General features: G+C 38.8%; 1 protein-coding gene and 1 non-coding gene across 6 annotated transcripts in view; one reads left to right on the top strand and one right to left on the bottom strand.

Annotated features, from left to right (window-relative positions):
• Positions 1 to 22,299, bottom strand: part of ADK (adenosine kinase) — a 630,959-nt gene that overhangs the window by 594,493 nt on the left and 14,167 nt on the right. For 2 of the 5 annotated variants that reach the window (XM_036265171.1, XM_036265184.1), the window contains exon 1: positions 21,863 to 21,966. The exons of 1 other annotated variant lie outside the window; for it this stretch is intronic. In XM_036265171.1, the coding sequence (XP_036121064.1) occupies positions 21,863 to 21,951 (89 nt within the window). In that variant the 5' untranslated portion in view covers positions 21,952 to 21,966. Of the gene's footprint in view, positions 1 to 21,862; positions 21,967 to 22,299 lie in introns of those variants that run through there. 2 more of the 5 variants (XM_036265163.1, XM_036265164.1) reach the window with 1 other exon arrangement.
• On the top strand, positions 4,830 to 4,936 carry LOC118632864. Its single transcript, XR_004960112.1, has one exon. It is a non-coding gene; the product is annotated as a U6 spliceosomal RNA (small nuclear RNA).

Raw genomic sequence — 22,299 nt, 5'->3', positions numbered from 1 at the left:
GGAGATATTTTGTTATATCTATTTTATAGATGATGAAATTGAACCTAAAGCCACTCATTACAGAACAGAAATCCAAATTCTGATAGTCTGACTCCAAAACTGGGGCTAATTACCACTATATACAGTGTCACTAGAGTAGGTCCAAGATATTCTGATAGAAATCTGAGGCTTTTATAAATATCCAAATTTCAGAACACCACACTATGATTTCACCCATAAAATGTAGTGATTCAGTGACAGCTTTCTGATTAGCTGGAGCACCATATGAAATACTTTCAGAAATTGCTTCTTTTATTTCCATATATGTTCATTCACAGATTAAATCTGAACAGCCAATGAATCTGCCATTTGTGTCTTTAATTTAGCTAAGACTCCTGTTACCAAGAGTCATTTATTGGACCTCTTTATTTTTGAAAATTTCAACCACTTCATTTCTGTCAAAATCAAAAGAGGGATTGTTTTTGACAAATAAAAATCATTTTTTTTTACCACTGTGCAAGAATTCAGGGGCACACAATGAGTAGCAAGTGGCTAAATGTACTATCAAGCTAAGCAGATCCCCCTATTCCAGCCACTAGCTTGTGTGCATCAAATATAGGCTTCAGTAAAATTACAAATTATTTTGTTGTTGTTGTTGTTAATCCTTGGATATTTTTCCATGATTTTTAGATAGAATGGAAGGGAGGGAGGGAGGGAGGGAGGGAGAGAGAGAGAGAGAGAGAGAGAGAGAGAGAGAGAGAGAGAGAGAAAGAAATCTCAATGTCAGAGAGACACATCAACTGGTTGCCTCCTGCATGACCCCAACCGGGCCAGGGACAAACTGCAACCGAGGTATGTGCCCTTAGCAGGAACTGAACCCGGGACTTTCCGGTCCACAGGCTGATGCTCTAACCGCTGAGCCAAACTGGCCAGGGCAATAAAAACATAATTAAAAAAAATCAATAAAAAACATTTTTTTAAAAGTTTAAAAATTAGATATATGGCATATGAGCCTATATAGAATTAGAATTTTAAAAAATCAGTAAGCTCAGAAAACAGGATGTTTGTTCAATATAAAATAAATGCATAAAAGAAACACAACAGCATAACTTTTTTAAAAATTCCTTATATAGTATTCAGGTATATCCTTTTTCTAACTCATAATACCTATCATTTTCTATATAGAAGTAAAAATAAATATAAAGTTTCCATTTCTACTTGGTTGTTTTATAAATGACAGAACTGGTTACTAAAAAGGTTTCTTTTATTCAATGTTTTTGCTTTTGTTTTTCCCCTAAGAGGGCAATAGTAACCAACAATCCCATTGTCTCCACTGATGAGGACTAACCTAGATTTGAAGGTCCTATCTTCACTGTACTACACGGGCTGAGGCCCATCTTCTCTCAAAATCTGTGGGACAGGACCAAGATTGGCACTGACTCATCTGCCTAAAGATTGACCTGAAATTGGATGCAGGAAGAAATAGAGTGACATATTTGGAGCAAAGCCCCTCCCTATGGAAATAAAGTAGACTGTTTTTCTGCAATAACTAGCTATTTAAAATTGAACGACTTGGAGGTTTATATGGTGGTGATGGTAGTGGCGGTGGTAATGATAGTACTCTCAGTATTACTAGGAAACATAGGAGAAAAAGAAGTGCAAAGAGCCTACCAAACTGTTGTATTTGAGAAAATGTAATCTTTGAGGTGTCTTTCCTTATGTAGCACAACAGGCATTCAAAATCAAGTGGAATTAAAATTATAAAGTAAAACCTCGCTATAACAAACTAATTTAGGCAAGGGGGTGTCCGTTAAAGCTGAAAGTCCCTTACATAATAAAGTAGGTTTTCTGAATGCATATGTTAAAAAACTGACAAGTTGCCCTGGCCGGTTTGGCTCAGCGGTTAGAGCGTCGGCCTGCGGTCCTGAGAGACCCGGGTTCGGTTTCCGCTAAGGGCGCGTACCTCGGTTGCAGTTTGTCCCCGGCCCTGGTCGGTTGTGCGGGTGGCAGCCACTCAATGTGTTCCTTTCACGTCGATATTTCTCTCTCTCTCTGTTCCTCTCTCTCCCTCCCACTCTACCTGAACAAAAAATGGAAAAATGTCCTCCGGTGAGGATTAAAAAAAAAAACTGACAAGTTAATTAGTTTACTTATGTAGACACATTTATGTAATTAAAATTAAGTATGTATGAAAAGTTTAATTTCACAGAAAAGTTTTCTATATGTATTACTGTAATTTAAAATTTATACTTAATAGGCCTAGTAAATGTGTGCATTCATCAGTCACGGAGAGTAAACAAATGTACATGGCTGGGGTGTGGTTTAGTCCACACTGGAACATCCGCTGGTACTCATTAAATCTGCTACAGAAAGCCCTGGCTCATGTTTGCTCAGTGGTTAGAGTGTCGGCCCTCACACTGAAGGGTCACAGGTTTGATTCTCAGTCAAGGGCACGTACCTGGGTTATAAGTTCAATCACTGGCCTGGTAGGGGCATGTGTGGGAGGCAACCAATCGATGAGTCTCTCTCACATCAGTGTTTTTCTTTCTTTCTCTCTCTCTCCCTCCCTTCCACTTTATCTAAAAAAAAAATCAATGGAAAAAATATCCTTGGGTGAGGAGTAACAAAATAATAATAATAACACTGAATTAATAATAAAAGTAACCTGTTAATTTAATTATAAGCAAATCTTGGTTAAAAGCATTTTAAAATTAACAGGGTGTTAATTGTCACATAGGACATATGGACTGGAAATTTCCTTTCTTAAATCAAAATCTGTAAAATCAAGGATTTACTGTACTGTCAGTGACGATTACTTCACCCTACAGTTATTTGATGGGATCATGTACTATCTACTGAAAACCAAAGGATTATTCACTTTGGGGTGGGTCAAAATGCAGATTTCCTAATGATTAATTACATATGTGAGAGAATCAGGCACGAAGACATTAAAAACATTTTTTTAATTGTTTCAATGGCTATAAAAGATAATCACTGGGAAGTACAATGTGATGGGAATACCAATATCAGGGCTCAGTGTATGTTCAGACTGTATACACACTGAAAGTATGTATGTATGTATGTATGTATGTATGTATGTAATAAATTCCAAAAATTATTTTGGTATAACTAAGTATCTACAACTTAACATCATTTTGCAAGGAGTTGAGATATTTACCCTCACAAGGCCTATTTGTAAGTTTAAAATACACTTAAGTTCTCCCATTCCTATTTTAATTTGGGGTAAATTTTAATATTTATTTTTTATAATAGTTTTTTTAAATTAATGTATTTATTTTTGTTACAGATGTTTCTCCTTTTTCCCCCAGACACCCTCCTCCCTACCCCACCCCCACCCTCAAGCATTGCTATCTATGTCCATTGGTTACTCATATATGCATATAACTTCTTTGGTTTATGTCATGCCCCCCCCCCCCCTCCTCAGAAGTTTGTCAGTCTGAACCGTACTCCTTTCTATATCTCTGGGTCTATTTTGTTCATCAGCTTTTTTTGTTCGTTATATTCCACAGCATTTAAACCCAAAGAATATCATTCTGAGCTTTTATCATTTGTTCACATTTTCCTCCTTAAATATTTTGAAAGAAATCCGGACTATATATATGTCTTCCTAGGTCGGGGGGCGGGGGAGGGACTCAGTTTGGAATACAGGAGCATTTAAAAGATGAATGTGGATTGCCCAGCCAGTGTGGCTCAGTGGATTGACTTGTTATTCCATGGACTGAGAGATCTCGGTTCAAGTCCTGGTTTGGGGCACATGTCTGGGTTTTAGGCTTGATCCGGAGGCAGCCGATCAACGTTTCTCTCTCTCCCTTCCTCTAAAACGTCAATAAAAACATATTTTTTCAAAAATAGATACATTTTCCAATGAGGGGAAATTATTAAAAGTAATCATCTTTTGCCCTGGCCAGTGTGGCTCAGTTGGTTGAAGCACTGTCTCATGCACCAAAAGATTGCCAGTTTGATTCTCGGTCAGGGCACATAACTAGGTTGTGGGTTCAATTCCCACTGGGGGTGTGTAAGGGAGGCAACAGATCAATGTTTCTCTCATACATCAGTGTTTCCTTCTCTCTCTCCCTCTCGCCCTCTCTCGCTCTGTTTCTCGCCCCCTTCCCTTCTCTCGAGAGCCAGTAAAACATATCATCGGGTGAGGATTTTTTTTCTTAATAATCATCTTTCAAAGATCAATTATAAAATTAAATGCTTGATATAAAATTCAGTCATCTTTTTCAAAATTATTTCACCATAATGTGGCACTTAAAAATGTCCTGGCCAGTTTGGCTCAGCAGTTAGAGTACTTGCCTGTGGACCAAAGAGGCTCGGGTTCGATTCCACTCAAGGGCACATAGACTGGTTGTGGTTTGTCCTCAGCCCTGATCGGGGTTATGCGGGAGGCAACCAGTCAATGTGTCTCTCTCACATCAATATTTCTCTTTCTCTCCCTCCCTCCCACTCTATCTGGGAAAAAAAAAATAGTCAAAATTTCTTAGAGACAAAAGTCTATGTCCCCTCCCTTTCTTCTTTTTTTTTTTTTCATCCTCACCCAAGGACACTTTTTCCATTTTTTGTTCAGATAGAGTGGGAGGGAAAGAGAGGAAGAGAAGGAAACATCAACGTGAAAGGGACATATGGAGAGGCTGCCACCCGCACGACCCAACCAGGGCTGGGGTATGTCCCCTCCCTTTGACTCTAGGTTAGCTTATACTTTGACCAATAAGGTATAGTGTGGAAGTGATGCTATACCAGATTGCAGGCTAGCCTTTAAGTGTTCGGCCAACTTCTGTTTTGGTCTCTTGGAGCCTTGGGCTGCCATATAAGAAGTCCAACTACCAGTGCTCGCTTCGGCAGCACATATACTACAATTGGAATGGTAGAGAGAAGATTAGCATGGCCCCTGTGCAAGGATGACAGGCAAATTCGCGAAGAGTTCCACATTAAAAAAAAGAAAGAAAAGAAGTCCAACTACCAGAAACTACATGGAGAGGCCCTCAAACTACATGGAGAGGGAGAGAAGCCCAGTTGAGTCAAGCTTTCCAGCCATCCTCTCCAAAGCACCAGGCAAGTGAGGAAAGACAACTTGGCCCCTTCAGAACAAACCTGTTGTCAGCTAGATACCTCCAAGCGATCCTAATCAACACCACATGGAGAAAAATAAACTGGCCAAGCTATGTCTGAATTACTGACTCACAAATTATGAACTCTAATAAAATAGTTATTTTAAGCCAATAAATTTTGGGATAGAAAACCAGAATCATTGCAGAAAAATATAAAAAATACATTTTACATTGTAACCTAGTACTCTACACATATACATAACTGAAACAATGTTTCATAAAGCAATTCTTGCCTTCAACATATGCAATACACTAATATTTTTATTCTATTTTCTTTTTATAAAATACCAGTTGTGCTATACCCAAAATGATTCATGATGTAGCTTGAAAAGCATTTTAGTCTATACTGATTACTTCACAGGTGCATACACATATCTAGACAGAAAATTTAAAAGGACCTACGTGTTCTTATTCCTAATTCAAAGCTCTTTCCTTTGTACCATGTTAACAGTCCATAGGTATTACAGTTAATAACAAGAAGTTCCTCACAAACTCACATACACACCTTAGAGCTGAGTAAAAAGCTGAAAAGCCAAGCTGTCTGAGATTGGAGGTTATATAGAAAGCAGAAATAGCTAAAAGGAATTGAGCCTTTTCCTTTTACCACTTCCTTTTACCTCCCCCTTCCTATTCACAAATCTATATTTCCCTCTCCCTGCTTCCTTTTTCCTGTGATTATCAAGCATTATAAAATTAAGGTTTTAAAATACAGGTATCCCTACTATCCAAAAGTACAGTGTTCCTATGAAACCTTTCATAAGCTGAAATGGACTAAAAGGAAGATGCAATTACCTTAGGGCACAACTTGTTAATGGATGTACAAAATAAACCAAGATAAAGCACAGATGCTCACAGATAAAATTCAAAGCTATGGTAGCTTGATGCTGAGATGTTGAGTACATTTTGAGATTGGTAGGAGACTGATAGGACCACTCTCACTGCTCAGAGTACATGCTACCTCTATAAAAGCTCGCTGCAAAACAAACTGAACACTATTTTTGCCGTTCACCTTTTTTTGTAAAAGTAAAAATCCTCTTTAGATTTCTTTTAGTTAGCAAAATACAGGCATTGATGTAGCTCTTTCATAAAAACAAAGTGGTATAAAGCAAACTTTTAAAAAGCAAGGGAGCCCTGGCCAGTTTGGCTCAGTAGTTTGTGCATCGGGCCTGTGGACCAAAGAGCCATGGGTTTGATTCCATATCGAGGGCACATACCTCAGTTTCAGGTTCAATCCCTGGCCCAGTCGAAGTCCTGCAGGAGGCAACCAATCAATGTGTCTCTCTCACATTAATGTCTCTCTCTCTGTCTCTGTCTCTCTCTTTTTCCCTCCCTTCCACTCTATCTAAAAAAAAGTCAATGGAGCCCTGGCTGGTTTTGCTCAGCGGTTAGAGCGTCGGCCTGCGGTCCAGAGAGACCCGGGTTCGGTTCCCGCTAGGGGCATGTACCTCAGTTGCAGTTTGTCCCCAGCCCTGGTCGGTCGTGCGGGTGGCAGCCACTCGATGTGTTCCTTTCACGTCGATGTTTCTCTCTCTCTCTCTCTCTCTCTCTGTTCCTCTCTCTCCCTCCCACTCTACCTGAACAGAGAGTGAAAAAATGTCCTCGGGTAAGGATAAAAAAATAAAAATAAAAAATAAAAAAAAAGTCAATGGAAAAATATCCTCAGGTGAGGATTAAAAATAAATTAATTTAATTAAAATAATAAAAAGCAGGGGATACCTGTATCAGTTTAATTTAATAAAATGTTGTAGTCCTATTCTTAAAAGTATGCTAACTGAACATTTCATCATTTCTTTAAAAAGGTTGCTTTTTAAAAAATTTTGTATGAAGTTCAAAGTCATTTTTAATGAAAAAGTTCTCATTTCTGCCGTCTCAGATCTGGTAAAATATTTTTGTAGGATTTTAAATTATAAATATAATTAAAAGATTAATAACTTATTAGAAAATGATTAGTAATTGTTTCATGTATAATATAGAAATGTTTATTTGAAGTAAAGGGCCTACTTAATTTTTTTAATCATACAAATCACTGTTGCTGTTTTATATACAACACCTGAATATTACAGCTAATTACTAGAAATCTTATAACAAGACAGATTCAGGTTTGAATCCTATCTCCGTCACTTACTGTGTAATCTTAGACACATTAAACTCCCTGAACAGTAATGATTATCTCATATTATTGTTTTGTTCTGTTTTTATCCTCACCCGAGGATATTTTTCCATTTTTTGTACAGATAGAGTGGGAGGGAGAGAGGAAGGGGGAGAGAGAGAGAAACATCGACGTGAAGGGACACATCGAGTAGCTGCCACCCGCACGACCAACCAGGGCCGGGGACAAACTGCAACCGAAGTATGTGCCCTTAGCGGGAACCGAACCCGGGTCTCTCCGGACCGCAGGCCTACGCTCTAACCGCTGAGCCAAACTGGCCAGGGCTGACTAGTCTTTTTTTTTTTTTTTTTTTTTTGGTACGTGTCCCTAACGAGAACCGAACCCAGGACTCTCTGGTCCACAGGCCAACGCTCAAACCACTGAGCCAAACCGGTCAGGGCTATCTCATATTATTATAGCAACACTGAAGTCATAAGATTCAAATTACTAATATCAGGAAAAAGTGCAAAATATCCAAAGTAAATTAAAGCTTAATAGAAACTGTCTTCTTAACTGGAACATTTTAACTCTTAATCATAAGCAAAATTGGTTGCCCAAGACTTTTCATTAGAAAACACAATCTGCTCAAAGTTCAAGTTCAATGAATTAATCCATTTGCAAAGCATACCATTAAGCATATCCCACAAGGAAATATTTGTTCCTGGGAGTGAAAACTACTTTTGCGAATAAGAGAACATGAAAGACAAAACTCTAAACATGGTTACTAAACACATTCCCACATATTTTCTTTAAATAGTGTGCTCATCTAGCACATACAGAATTCACTTTCACAAGTTCTCAATTTGTATCTTCAAAGTGTAATATAAACAGCAAGAAATGTGAGTCAGAGGTCCAGAGTGTGAAATGGGAGCTCACTACTTAGGGACTCAACCACTCTGGGTCTATTTCCTTGGGTAAAGGTGGGCTGTGAGGATCAATAAGAAAAAGTAAGTGAAAGTGTTTCACATATTCTTTAAATATGTTATTCTTATCTTAAAGAAAAAAAACTCCAAAAAAGAAACTGATATTTCATTTCTTGTTCCAAAATTTAGTACAATGGGAACTATACTTGGGATCAAATCTCACCTTAGATACTTAATAGCTTTAAGCAACTGCCCTGGCCGGTTTGGCTCAGCGGTTAGAGCATCGGTCTGCGGTCCGGAGAGACCCGGGTTCAGTTCCCGCTAAGAGCATGTACCTCGGTTGCAGTTTGTCCCCGGCCCTGGTTGGTCGTGCGGGTGGCAGCCACTCCATGTGTCTCTTTCACATCGATGTTTCTCTCTCCCTCTCCTTCCCACTCTATCTGTGCAAAAAAAAAAAAAAAAAGCAACTAGCTGTGTTACCTGACTGATATCACTTAACCTTTCTGGCCTTCACTTCTCTCTGTTGTACAATGTAAATATGAGACTCTGATTTTAAGTATCTCATCAGGCACTAACCCAATCTAAAGAGCCTAAAACATGTTTAAAGAGTTTTCAAAAATCACATGAAATTGTAAAATTGTGAACTACCATTTGAAAGCCACATCTGGCAGATATTGAGATTTGCTGTTGTTTTTACACCCTTACTCCATGATTTGCAGGAAACCTCAGCTCCGGGAGGTCCCACCCTAACTAGGAATTTGCACTCTTAGCCTTCTCTTCCCACCTCTGCTTCTACCCCACTTCTACCAGCATTCACAGTCTTTGGAAATAGTAAAGTAGCTTCTCAAAGGGAAAAACTACGGGAGACTACTTTAACCTGTTTTATGAGTATAAAGAAGCAACATCTTGGCCAACAAGAAATAATTTAAAGAGCTCTGAATCAGACTATCTAACAAGTCTAACAAGTTAGTATCCTAATCAGGATACAAACAATTCTTCCAAGAAAAGTAGTTTAGTTAAGCTTCACATAGAAATGAGAGCAAAGGCCCTGGCTGGTCTGGCTCAGCAGTTCGAGTGTCGGCCCACAGATTAAACAGTTACAGGTTCGATTCCGGTCAAGGGCATGTACCTCAGTTGTGGTTCAGTCCCGGGCCCTGATTGGGGTCATAAGGGAGGCAACCAATCGATGTGTCTCTCTCATATTGATGTTTCTCGCTCGCTCTCTCCTACTCTGTCTGAAAATAAATAGAAAAATATCCTCAGCTGAGGATTAAAAAAAAAAGAAAAACAAACAAATAAAAGAAATGAGGTCAAAAGTCTCAGATATGTGTGTGGGTTTTCTTCCATTGGTGGAAAAATGTACTCCCCCTTCCCTTATTTGTGCTGATTCTTAGTGGAGGACTACTACACAAATTGGGGAAGAGGAGTGCTAAAGAAGAGATTCCTGTCTAATGTAGGAGGCTAGGCAAAGGTAACTTAAGATCCCTCCCAATTCTAAGGATCTGTGAGTGTAAGTCTAGAAATGTATATATTTCTCTACAGAGCACCCTTATGATATTCAAACAAAGGAATGAATACACCCAAAGAAATCAAACCTACCATGTAGAGAAGAACCTAGCCTCCTCCCCAAAAAAGACAATTTTTTTCTAAAATACTATTTTAATACAATTACTTGAATACAATTACGTGAATAAAAATTCACGACATAGTGAATTTAATAATGTAATATTAATAATTTAATAGTTTTATTGTAATATTTCAAATATAAACAATCCTGTTCTATGCAAGTGCTAAGTAAAACAAACAAGACAAAGTAGAATTCTGTCAGCATACTTGAATGTGTATCAACATGCTCACATGCTAAAATGTAACATAATCAGTTCATATTGAGTGTGTGAGAACATAGACACAACCAAGGGTGTTAAGTCTGCATCACTTCTACAGCTTAACAGCCTAAGAACTAAAAATGGTAACTAAGGTCTCAGCTCTGTTCAGGAAAAACAATTCCTGAAAAACTAACTCTGTTTTAGGAGGAACCTAAGACTTTCTTAGTGATGGCTATAAAACAAGAAAATGTTCAAATCTCTAATGTGGTTAACTTCAAAGACAAAACATATGAACTGTTTATTTTTGAAGGAGATAATTTTCTTGTATTTCAATTTGTTTAGTCAAAAACTTACTGGTTTTTCAAACTTCAGCTCTAGGGCTCAGAGAGTAAAACACAGTTTATTTTGCTATATCAAGCTTAAAGGAATTTGAGAAAATACAACCCATCTGAATTTGATTCTTCTGCTATATTTTGTTTTCAAGTGACCCCCTCCTGGATGAATCGATAGAAACAAATTTCTCTAAAAGACCATTCTGTGGTATTATCCATTGGTTACATAGTACATTGTGTTACACAGTACACTACAAAACTAAGACCAGTATTACAAACTTTCAATGCTTTTGGAGTTCTAATTACATATCAAATAGCCTCACTAATTAAGAATTTGCTAACTCAGCCCTGGCCGGTTTGGCTCAGCGGTTAGAGCGTCCGCCTGCAGTCCGGAGAGGCCCGGGTTCGGTTCCCGCTAAGGGCATGTACCTCGGTTGCAGTTTGTCCCTGGCCCTGGTTGGTCGTGCGGGTGGCAGCCACTCGATGTGTCCCTTTCACATCGATGTTTCCCTCTCTCTCTCCCTCCCACTCTGTCTGTACAAAAAATGGAAAAATGTCCTCGGATGAGGATTTATAAAAAAAAAAAAAAGAATTTGCTAACTCAGAAGATTCATCATTCTGATATGTCATAGAGATCTTCTTTTAAATTCACTCTTTAAGAAAATTCCCCCACCAAATAAGCAATTCCACGATATTGTTTTCAAAAAAAGGAAAAATACTGACCACAGGGCCTTAATAAAATAATACTGTTCACACAGAAGTATATTTATCTTGAGGGAATTTTCCCCATAGACAAATGAAACCAAGGGTTCTTATAACTTTGATTCAATTTAGCTTTAAAGCCTAGCTATAGAAATCATCTCTATATATAAATACCCCTCAAAGACCTAGCCTTTCCCCTGGGTAATCAGCAACCCCTGAGGCAGCAGCAAACAGTACCCTGGACCAGACCAAGGCTCACAAAGTCCAGACTTCTCTGGCAGGCTAAAGATAACATATTGACCTAAGTTGTTTCACCTCCTGCGTCCTGAGGTGGAATGAACCCCTGGCTGCTTTCCCATGAAACCGGACAGAGGGACACTGAAGCAGACCTCAGGACTGTCCTACAGACCTGAAGAATACCTCACCTCCTACCAATCAGTTCCCAGTATGACCCCAAAACTTCTAACCCATTGTTTCTTGTGATTTTGCCCTATATAACCTGTAATCACGCCATCAAGAATTTTGGGCTTTTGATCTTTATCCCCAATATTTCTTCACTGCAGTTCTCAGTGTTTAGTGTTTGGCTCTGCCGGCACAAACTCTTTCTGTTCGATAACTCAAACCAAGAAATGATTGTTATAGGCAAAGCTCTCTATAGTCACAAGAACAGAAATGGAATCTAGAAATGCATCTCTTGCCTCTAATGTCCTCCAGTACTGAATTTATTTCGCACACATGCTCACTCCACATAACAAGAAAAATGGAAGGTCCAAGAACCATGAAGTATTTTCAGGTAACGTTCTGTCAACTCTTATGAATACATAAAGATTTACAGCTAGGCCTGGCTGGGTAACTCAATTAGTTAGAGCACCATCCAGACACACTAAGGCTGCGGGTTCAATATCCAGTCAGGGCACATATAAGAATCAACCAATGAATACATAAATAAGTGGAACAACAAACTGATGTTTCTCTCTCCTTTCCTCTCTCTCTAAAGTCAATAAATATTTTTTAATGTACAGCTAATAGATAAAATCATTTTTCACCAATAAGTATGGCAAACAACCTTAAAACATCTTTAAAGAGATAAGAATTCATTCATTTAACAAAAATTTACAGCCTGTTACGAGGTTACTCAATTGTTTTCCTGGTTTCAGGCTGCAGTAATTAAGATAAAACATGTACATATTGTATGCTGCAATAATGTAAGTATAAAGTAACAAACAGCCAGAGAAGAAGCCATTTCTAGACTAGATGATGAGGAAAGTTTTATAGAAAAAACAGACTTTTGCTAGACCTTGAGGAATGAGGATTTGAGTGGGGAAATTGTTTGTTTTCATAAACATTTTCTATACATGCTATAAGGAACTTTTCTCTTGCTGAGGGAATGACACCATCTCCCTCACTCTATAAGGTCCTGGTGGAGTTGGTGATTAGTGTGTCCACATCAACTCCCCCACATATATAACATCCACTGGCTCATAAACTCACCAACACCCACACACTGGCAATGCACACACATGGGATGAAAAATGATAATATACTCAAGTCTGACCAAAATCCCCAACTCTGATATAGTAACTGGTTCAATGATGGGTATGTAAGACCAGAGTATTCTCAAAACTGATACCGGGATATAGAAAGTAACTTCTATTGTGCTCATGAGATTTTTGGCTTGGGGTTGAGAAATGCTATCTTCCTTGTTACTTTGAGATAGCCTATGAGAGAAATAAATCCAATGCCAGAGGACAATAGAGGCAAGATATGCACTCCTAGAATGAGTTATATTTGGCTGGACTTCCCAGTAATGTTAGTAACTGAGTCTCTTAGAGACTTAGAAATGGTTCTATCAGGGATGCACCACCTCAGCCTCTAGAAGGCAAATAGCCAAATAACCACCTCTGTATAATTTCTGATAATCCCTAATTTTATAAGTTATCAATGATCACATGGGCTACTTTCATATCTATTAGCCTATATTTGCAAGTAACAGCAAAATCACAGGGCTTACTGGTATCTAAATGTGACTTGCTGATATGCCTTGAGAAGGTCAGAATTTCTTACACGATAATTGCTGTATATATGTTTTCTTATTGTATTCTGGAAAATATGCTGAAATCATCATGCATGCAATCAATGAAAGCAAAAATGTAAATGGAAACTCAGATGTTCTCATATTGAATGCTAATTACACTGCTTTCTAGATTAACACATTTTTTAAAGCAACTGTGTACACAAGTACAAAAAGGTACAAATAAAAACATCAGAAATAAAACATATGAGGGTTACAACTTTAAATCTGCCTTGGAAAATATTCAAAATGTATCTCCTTCAAACATTATGTGAAACTTCAGTTTGTGAGATCACTTCAGTGAAATAAGCCTTCAAATCCTCAAGTCCAAAAGTTAAAGAGAAGTTTCTGCCTTAGTCAGTTATTATTATAGAGGAAGAAAAGCCTAATAAGTCAATGACATACCAGTAGCAGTACTATGATAGAGCTAGCCAAAAGACATTTTTGAAATAAACATCTATTTAGTATCACAGAAGTGTAGAATGGAAACTGCAGCAAAAATGTAGCAACTGACCCTGATGAAAAATTGTTTCTGTATAATAGCAAACTTTAAAAAGCCAATTATTTAAATTTTTAATAAAGGTCCACAATCCTTTTGTTGAATCATTGGGGCAAGATATATTTCGGCACCAGAATTTTATGGGATTCAGAAATTTATTAATTTTAGGAAGGAAACACACTGCACATAATGTATATTTTGTAAACTACACAGGTGGGTTTTTTTGTTTTTTGGGTTTTTTTTTTCCCTCACCCGAGGACATTTTTCCATTTTTTGTTCAGATAGAGTGGGAGGGAGAGAGAGGAAGAGAGAAAGAGAGAAAAACATCGACGTGAGAGAGACACATCAAGTGTCCGCCACTCACACGACCAACCAGGGCCAGGGACAAACTGCAACCGAGGCACGCGCCCCCAGCAGGAACCGAACCCAGGTCTCTCTGGACCACAGGCCGATGCTCTAACCACTGAGCCAAACTGACCAGGGCCACAGGTGGGTTTTATGCAGCATGCCATTATCAAACAGACTAATATTTCTACAGTGAAACATACACATTTGTGTCAAACAAATACAACAGAGTACCTCATATCAGTTCAAGTTTTGCTATCAAATTTATTCATCTCACACTTTTCATTTCATTTTATTTTATTTTATTTTAACTTATTTATTCTTATCCTCACCCAAGGGCATTTTTTACATTCATCTTCAGATAGAGCGGAAGAGTGAGAGAGAATATCGATGTGAGAGAGACACATCAATTAGTTGCTACCCACCCAACCCCAACCAGGCCAGGGACAAATTGCAACTGAGGTAGTGCCCTTAGCGGGAACCAAACTCGTCCACGAGCCAATGCACTAACCTCTGAGCCAAACCAGCCAGGGCTCATCTCACACTTTTTTAAAAAAACTTCCAGTTTTTAGAGCTTTTGGAATTTAAGAAGTATAGATGAAAAGATTACAACCTGTAACAAAATCATAATACTTATTTTACAAAGTTCCAGATTTACTTAGTATCTCAGAGGTAGATTCTGTAGCAGTGATATTTAGCCACTCAACACTCAGCCAAATTATGTATTCAGTGCATACCAAGTTTCTCCAGCTTAAAATCAAGAGTCCTAATATATATGTTCAGTGTAGAAAAGTTGGATAACACACACACAGACATACACACACAGATTAAAGAAAACAAAAATAATCTACAATCCTTCCGTCTAGAACAACTACTATCACATTTTTGGTGTCTAAATTTTCAGATTCTTTTTTTTTTTAATTTATTTTTTTCTTTACTGATGTTAGAGAGAGAGGAAGGGAGAGGGAGAGAGAGAGACTGAAACATTGATGAGTGAGAACAACAACTGGCCTCTTCCTGCATGCCTCCCACTGGGGATTGGGCCCACAACATGGGCATGTCCCCTGACCGGGAATTGAACCTGTGACCTCTTGATACATGGGTCGACACTCAACCACTGAGCCATGCCAGCTGGGCCTAAAGTTTCATATTCTTTATATACACATTAATATAATAATTAGGATGAAAATCTCTATAGTTTTAGTGTGGATTTTTAAAAATTTTATCTTCCTATATATTTGGACTACCCTTTCAACCTGAGGATTTTGGTCTTTTCTAATGTCTAAAAACTTCTGTCATCATCTCTTCCAATATGACCTTTCCACCATTCACACTATTTCCTCTTTTTGGAACTCACATTTACATTAAGTTGGTACCTCTCAATTTCCATTTATATCTTTTAATTTCTCTTCACTTCTTTGTGCTACATCTGGGTGAATTACTCAGTACTATCTTTTAATTTGCTAATTTTCCCTTCAAATACCTTTGGTCTAAAGTTTAATCACCCTATTTTTTGTTTTAATTTCAATAACTCCTTTTTTTCTTTTACATAGCCATTCACTTCATATCTACCCATTTTCTTATTCATAACATGCTGTTTCCTAATGGCTATTACTTCTTTTATCTTTATAAAGATCTTTAAAATTCATAACATCAGCCCTGGCAGGTTTGGCTCAGCGGTTAGAGTGTCAGCCCGCAGACCGGAGAGACCTGGGTTCAGTTCCCGCTAAGGGCATGTACCTTGGTTGCAGTTTGTCCCCAGCCCCAGTTGGAGTTATGTGGGTGGCAATCAACAGTCGATGTGTCTCTCTCACACTGATGTTTCTCTCTCTCTCTTCCTCCCTCTCTCCCTCCTGCTCTATCTGAAGAATAAAGAAAAAGGAAAGAAAAAATTGGTAACATTATTTTGAAATTGCTCTAATAACTCAGTTAGATTTTGAATGAATTTATCTTCTGGTGTTTGTTTATTTTCTAAGTAATGGTCTTCTTCATATGTTTGCAGGCTCAGACTTTCCCTTCCTTTTTCCTGAAGTAGGCCACCTCTCGTCCAGAGCCCACTATCTCCAAGCTCGGTGCTCTTGCACTAGGTGATGGTGGAGATATTACAGCTCACAACTCGACGGTGGAGATATTACAGCTCACAACTCAAAGCCATCTGGCAGCTCAGCCACGTGTCTCCCCACTTCAGGTCCACAGCTTTTTAAAGCAACAACTAGAAGCAGAGGATTTCAGCCTCCTTTTCATTCAGCCCTAGCCCAGCTCCCAGTTTTATGCAAAATATCTAATTCCAGTTCCCCTGAACAGAGTTATTTCTACCAGCCCCTGAACCCAGAGTCTAATTGCGTATTTCCTTTCCATTTTAGTCCCTGGAGATTTTAATCTGTTCTTGAGTATACCTACATCTTTTCATTTTCTTTTTAAATTTGTAATTGCTGCATTTGGAGCAGAGCGGGAAGTCAAAAGCAGAATTAAACAGTACCATAATAACAGCTAACAATGACTGAAGACTTACTATGTACCAGTTTTATAATCATTTTCTCATGAAATCCTCTCAACAATCTCTTGAGGTAGGTACTAATATTATATCCATTTCATAGGTGAGAAAACAGAGGCAAAGAGTCAGTAAGCAATCTTCCTAAGATTACCAGTTAATAAGAACCAAGAGTCAAACCAGATGTCAGATCCCAGAGATCATACTCGAAACCATTGTTCTGCTGGCTTCCATCCTGATCAGAATGCTCTTTATAATTTTGATTCTTTTTTTTTTTTTCCTACTTAACTGTGAACATTTTGCACATAGGCAGGATTTTAATTGATGAAAAGGAAGTAAAGCTATATTCCAGGTAGAAAGTAGCATATCAGCCTCATGTTTTATTTAGCCTAGGTCTAAACCTAAAATCAGAAACACAGTTTTCAATGCCTCTCTTTTTCCTCAAGTCCTTCCCACTTTTCCTGGGCTCCAAGCACTTTATGCTTCCCCTTAGATTCCCAGGACCATCCTTGCAGATTTTCCTCTGGCTCTCCACCACCCTCACTATGACCTAGCATATAATGCCCAGGAAAGGATCTTACTAAGGCATTCATATAAAATACCTCAGGAGACTTTTGTTTTCCATTTTCCTTCACAGCTAAAAGTCTTAATCTTAAAGGATTAAATCTGTGAATATAAGTGAACACATGCAATATTATCCAAAAAGAGCCCAATTCAATTGCATGAATTCATGAAGATTATCAGTCCCACTCTATGCTATGCTGATAATTCATTCAACCAAGGACTAGGCACTGTGCAATACACTAAGGACACACACAATCGTCCTTTCTCTTTTTCGATCTGCATTTTTTTCTCATTTAATCCTCAAAACAGACAACTCCACGAATAGTGTGCTCAGTTTATAAAAATAATCTTCCAGATAATTTTCTGAAAGAGAAATAAACATGTTTTAGAAGAAGTTACAGAAGCTGTTGCTTGGTCACCTAAGATACTTACAGACTATTCTTCCTAGTTTACTATGCAATTTTAAAACATGGGGTCTTTAATGAGGTAGGAGTTCATGAAAATTAAATTATTAGCAAGCAATACTTTGATAAAAGCTCAACACAGTATTTGCTGATTGAAGAATTATAGTTTGTTTCCTTTTGAATATTATCAACAGTCATGACCTAGAATAATCTTTCATTGCTAATATCAGAGAAAGTTACTATGTGGGCTCTTAGGATTGAATTCTTCCTAACATCTTTCAGCCCTAAATACCTGTGAATGCCTTAAGAGCTTACAAATATTTGCTATGATGAATAAGTAGAGCTATGCCTGAAAAAGAGTAGGCAGAACATAAGTTGAAGGTAGAAAGACTAGTTAGGAAGCCAATACAAAGTCCAAGCAACATAAAATCTAAACTTCAGTTGTGACAGCAGGAATTGAAAAGGAAAGGCATTTATGAGACATTACTGAAGAAGACCAACTTTGATAATTCTGTGTGACTTGAAAATGAATCAAGTATCTAGGTTCCAAACTTTGCAGAGAGACAAGATAGTGGTACCATTAACAGATGCAGAAACCATGGATGAAGGTGAAGATGTAGGACAACAGATGGATTTAGTTTGATATATATGACTTTGAAGTGTCAGCAAGACACTCAGAAGGAGATATTCAGCAAACAGTAAACTTAGGGTGTGAGAGCTAAAGGATATGGAGATAGAAAGATCACACATGTGAAAGTATCCAGTACAATGCCTGTACTCCATACACCCTCTGCTACAAGTCAGACCAAATCATCTATAGTTCCCCAAGAGGCAGCTCTCTCCCATTTCTACCTCGAACAAACTTTCCTATAAAGTCAGCCACCCCACTTCACACCTGGTTAACTCCTTGTCATCCTTCAGAATCCTCAGGTATCATTTTCCCAAACCCCACTCACTTCCATCAGGAGGATGGAACCTGGATTTTACCTCTCTATATATAGGTACCTAATGTTTAGCACCATGATAAAAATAGCAGTCACTTGAAATACTGATTGAAAGAACAGACTAGGCATGTGCTGAACAAGCCTTGGAAGAAACTGTATCCTCTTAGAGGTGACCGCTAAAGAAATGAACTTGGATGAGATTTCCAAAGAAGAGAAAAAAAAAAAACTAAGAGGTCCTAAATATAGGTAATAATGGTGGAACATCTTCATCTAGAGAGCAGTTCCCAAAAATGCTTCTCAACTTTCAGCCCTAAATTCCTCAGCTGTAACATGGGGATCATTACTCCAACCTCACAGAGTTGCTGGGAAGATTAAATGAGATAGCATATATAAAGCACCTTGAGTACTGTCTGGTATTCAATTAATGTTCCCTTTTGTTCCCCAACCCAATGTGAAATCATGTTAGAGCCTGTTTACTTCTTTGCAATTTCTGTAACTGCTATACCCTGAAAAACAAGCCAGCTTTAAAAAATAACAGCTATTTGAGAAAGGGAGGCTAGACTTGTCAGATGCTCTCCCTAGAGCATAGTTTTTTAAATTTCAACACTACTGTCAATTTTGGCTGGATAATTCTTTGTTATAGAGGACTTCCTGTACACTATAGGATGTTTAGCAGCATCCTTTAACTCCACCCACTAGGTGCCAGTAGCACCTGCCAAAAATTACTCCATATATTGCCAAATGTCCCCTGGTTGAAAACTGCTATTCCAAAGCCAAAAGAAATTTTCACAAAGGCCTAAATCCTTTCTCTGATCTCTACAAATACATCCTCATAAATTTATTTGTTCCCTACTGACTGATCTACACATTAAACTATGCTTAGACTTTATAAGTCATTCTCCTTAAAAGTTAACCAAAACTGGTAGCTTGTCCCTGAACTGTCAAACAAGTCATCATAGATAATGCATGCAGTCTAATCACTCAATGCATTATCATACTGTGATCCTTAAAGCCAAACTAATATAATGAAAGTAGGAGCAGCCAATTCCAAAAGGTCTTCATACAAAATCAAGAGATGTGTCCTAGTACTCAAGTGTCTAATCTTTTAACTTCAAATCTATAGGTGGTACTAATTAGATAGTGTATAAAATGAGTTTTAGTTGCCTAAGGACTTTTACAAGTTTGAAATAGACACTAATGACATATAGAATACATTATATATGTTTAAGAATTATTTTGTATCTTATGCCCATGTATTGTAACAACATAAAGTTATGTATACTAACAAAAACAAACAAGAAGCAAAAGTAGTAGAGAAACAAAAACTGAGTTAAAAAGTCACTAGGGTTTTTTGATAAATTGCTTTAAGTTAATAAATATAACATGGTAATTAAGAGTACAGACTTGGAATCAGACTACCTGGATTAAAATCTCAACCCCATCACTTACTAGATAGGTGACTTTATAAATTATTTAACCTCTCTATGCTTGTTTCTTCCTTGGTGAAATACCTTGTAGGGTTGTTGTGGGATTAAATGAGTTAAAATAGGTAAAATGCTGAAACAGTGCCTAGTACAAACATACTTAAGTATTAAACATTATTTATCATTAGTTTAAATGATGTATAAGCAGAGAGAAGTACACCTTGGGTGGCTTATAAAAGTAGACACAGTAGAGTCAAACAACAATAAACTTGTACCCACATGCTCTGGGTTATTTCAGTTCCTTAACTAATTATTTCATTTGGTATCAATTTCCTCATCCGTAAAATAGGAAAGTTCTTTGAAAATGAGGAGCACAAAGGAAAATCTAAAGGCAGCATGACTAGTAAGTAGGACAGTAGGGAAAAGGTGTATCTGTTTTTCAGTTTGGTAGAGGAAACTTTGTGGAGGAGGTACCTTTTAAGGAAATACTCTAATAATGGGCAGAATAGGGAAAGCACATGCCTTGAACCCAAGTAGGTCTGATTCAAAAGTCCTTGCTTTACTCCAGTGATTTTCAACCTTTTTCATCTCATGGCACATATAAACTAATTACTAAAATTCTGCAGCACACACACAAAAATACATTTTTTTGCCAATCTGACACCAAAAAAAAGGTGTAATTTTTATTCATTCACACCAGACGAATGAATTATTGTTGTGTTGGCTGTTGTCATTTTTTAATTTGACGATCTAAGGGAAAAGAGATCAGAGTCCCTGACTAAACAGTGAGGATTTGCATGATTAAAAATTCTTGCAGCACACTGGTTGAAAACTGCTGCTCTACTCTATAGTTTGAAAGCTTAAAATAAAATATCTTGATTTTTTTAAAGTTTATTTTCTTCATACATTAAAGGCACCAGCAGGGATTTGAGCCTCTAAGTGACCTTTTTCTTTCTTTCTTTCTTTCTTTTTTTTTATCCTCACCAGAGGACATTCTTGCATTCATCTTCAGATAGAGTGGGAGGGAGATGGGGAAGAAGAGAAAGAAACAGCGATGTGAGACACACGGAGTGGCTGCCACCCACACAACCCCAACCAGGCTGAGACAAATGGCAACCCAGGCAGGCAGGCAACCGAGCCACGTGCCCTTAGCGAACCGAACCCGAATCTCTCTGGTCCGTGGGCCAATGCTCTAACCACTGAGCAAACTGGCCAGGGCTAAATGACCTTTTTCAATCATTAATGATTAATTCCTTTGGAGGTAAAAAAGGGTGATGTTACATGAAATGAGATTTGTCTTGTATAGTCAGGAGTGTCCCAACAGTGTTAAATCAACTCGATATGTTTACTTTTAGTTAGACAATTCAATGCCTTCCAGCGAACATTTCAAAATCATCAATTACTCTGCACGCTGCACTTTATACTTATTAGGAAGGAATATTTAACAAACATTTTTTTAATAAGCAAAAGTTGCAACATCAATCACATGTGAGGCAGATGTCAGGCGCAGAAAACTGCCCACACTGCTGCCAAAATCAACAAAGAAAGAAAAATCAGCTTTTCCTATCAGTTCAGCTAAATGCCCCCTCCCCTCACTCCCAAAGTCTAGAAGACTGGGTCTGGGTCCCCGGCAGACTGCGAAAGTGCAAGCATTCAGTGTGTAAGAAAAGGAAGGTCTTCCGCAATATTTTACAAAAAATACCCAAGAATTCTGTCTTTGACCCAGGGCAGGGCCATCGCTGGGCCTCCTCCTTGTTACCACCCAGGAAAGAGGAGGTGGCCGCAAGTGACTTTGCTCTGGTCCGATACGGTCCTCCGGAGTCTCACCAGGTCAGCCCCGGAGAACTCCCACGTGGCGCCCGCAGCCTTCCCCGAGCCGGGTCGGCCCCCCGGCTGGCGCTCTGATTGGCCAAGGGCGGCCGGAGCCGCTCCCAGGCAGGAGGCAACTCTGCCAAAGTGGGCGGGCACCAGGCGAGAGTTGGCAACCACGCGGACTGCTCCCCGAAGAGCGGCATCTGCACGTTGGCCCCATGCGGGCAGCGAGGATATCACCCAGCGCCGGGACAGTGCAACCACACGTAGGCCGTGGTTAGAGGCCGGCGCCATCACCCTACACCCTACGCAGGGTATCGCTCACCTCAGCTGCGCCTCCACCTTCAGCTTTTTGGGCTTCGGCTCCTCAGCTGCGGCCATCTTAGCGCTCCCACCCCACTTAGGATCCAGCATGCGCTCCACCCCTTCTGCACTCTGGCCCCTCCTCTACCTCGTAACACCGCCTCCGTTTTTACAAACCCCTCCCCTCCCGACTCCTCCCAGTTCACGCCTCTCCCACCCACAGTCATTGGGCTCTACCCTTCAACTCCACCCATTGCCTAAATAGGCAGCCCCTCCTTGGCCCCGCCCCCTCGCTTTCGGGGGATTTCCACCCCGCCCATATTGCGTTAGGCTGCGGATGAGCGCCTGAGTCCAGATAACGCGAAACCCCCTTATTCGTCTAAATTCTCAATGATCTAAAAGATTTGGATCCTAAAGGTCAAGAGATGCATTTCTTCTCATTCACCATTTATTTAATCC

The sequence above is a fragment of the Molossus molossus genome, unplaced genomic scaffold, assembly GCF_014108415.1.
Source record: "Molossus molossus isolate mMolMol1 unplaced genomic scaffold, mMolMol1.p scaffold_m16_p_17, whole genome shotgun sequence".
Taxonomy (NCBI): Eukaryota; Metazoa; Chordata; class Mammalia; order Chiroptera; family Molossidae; genus Molossus; species Molossus molossus.
This window is presented reverse-complemented; position numbering and strand designations above follow the sequence as displayed.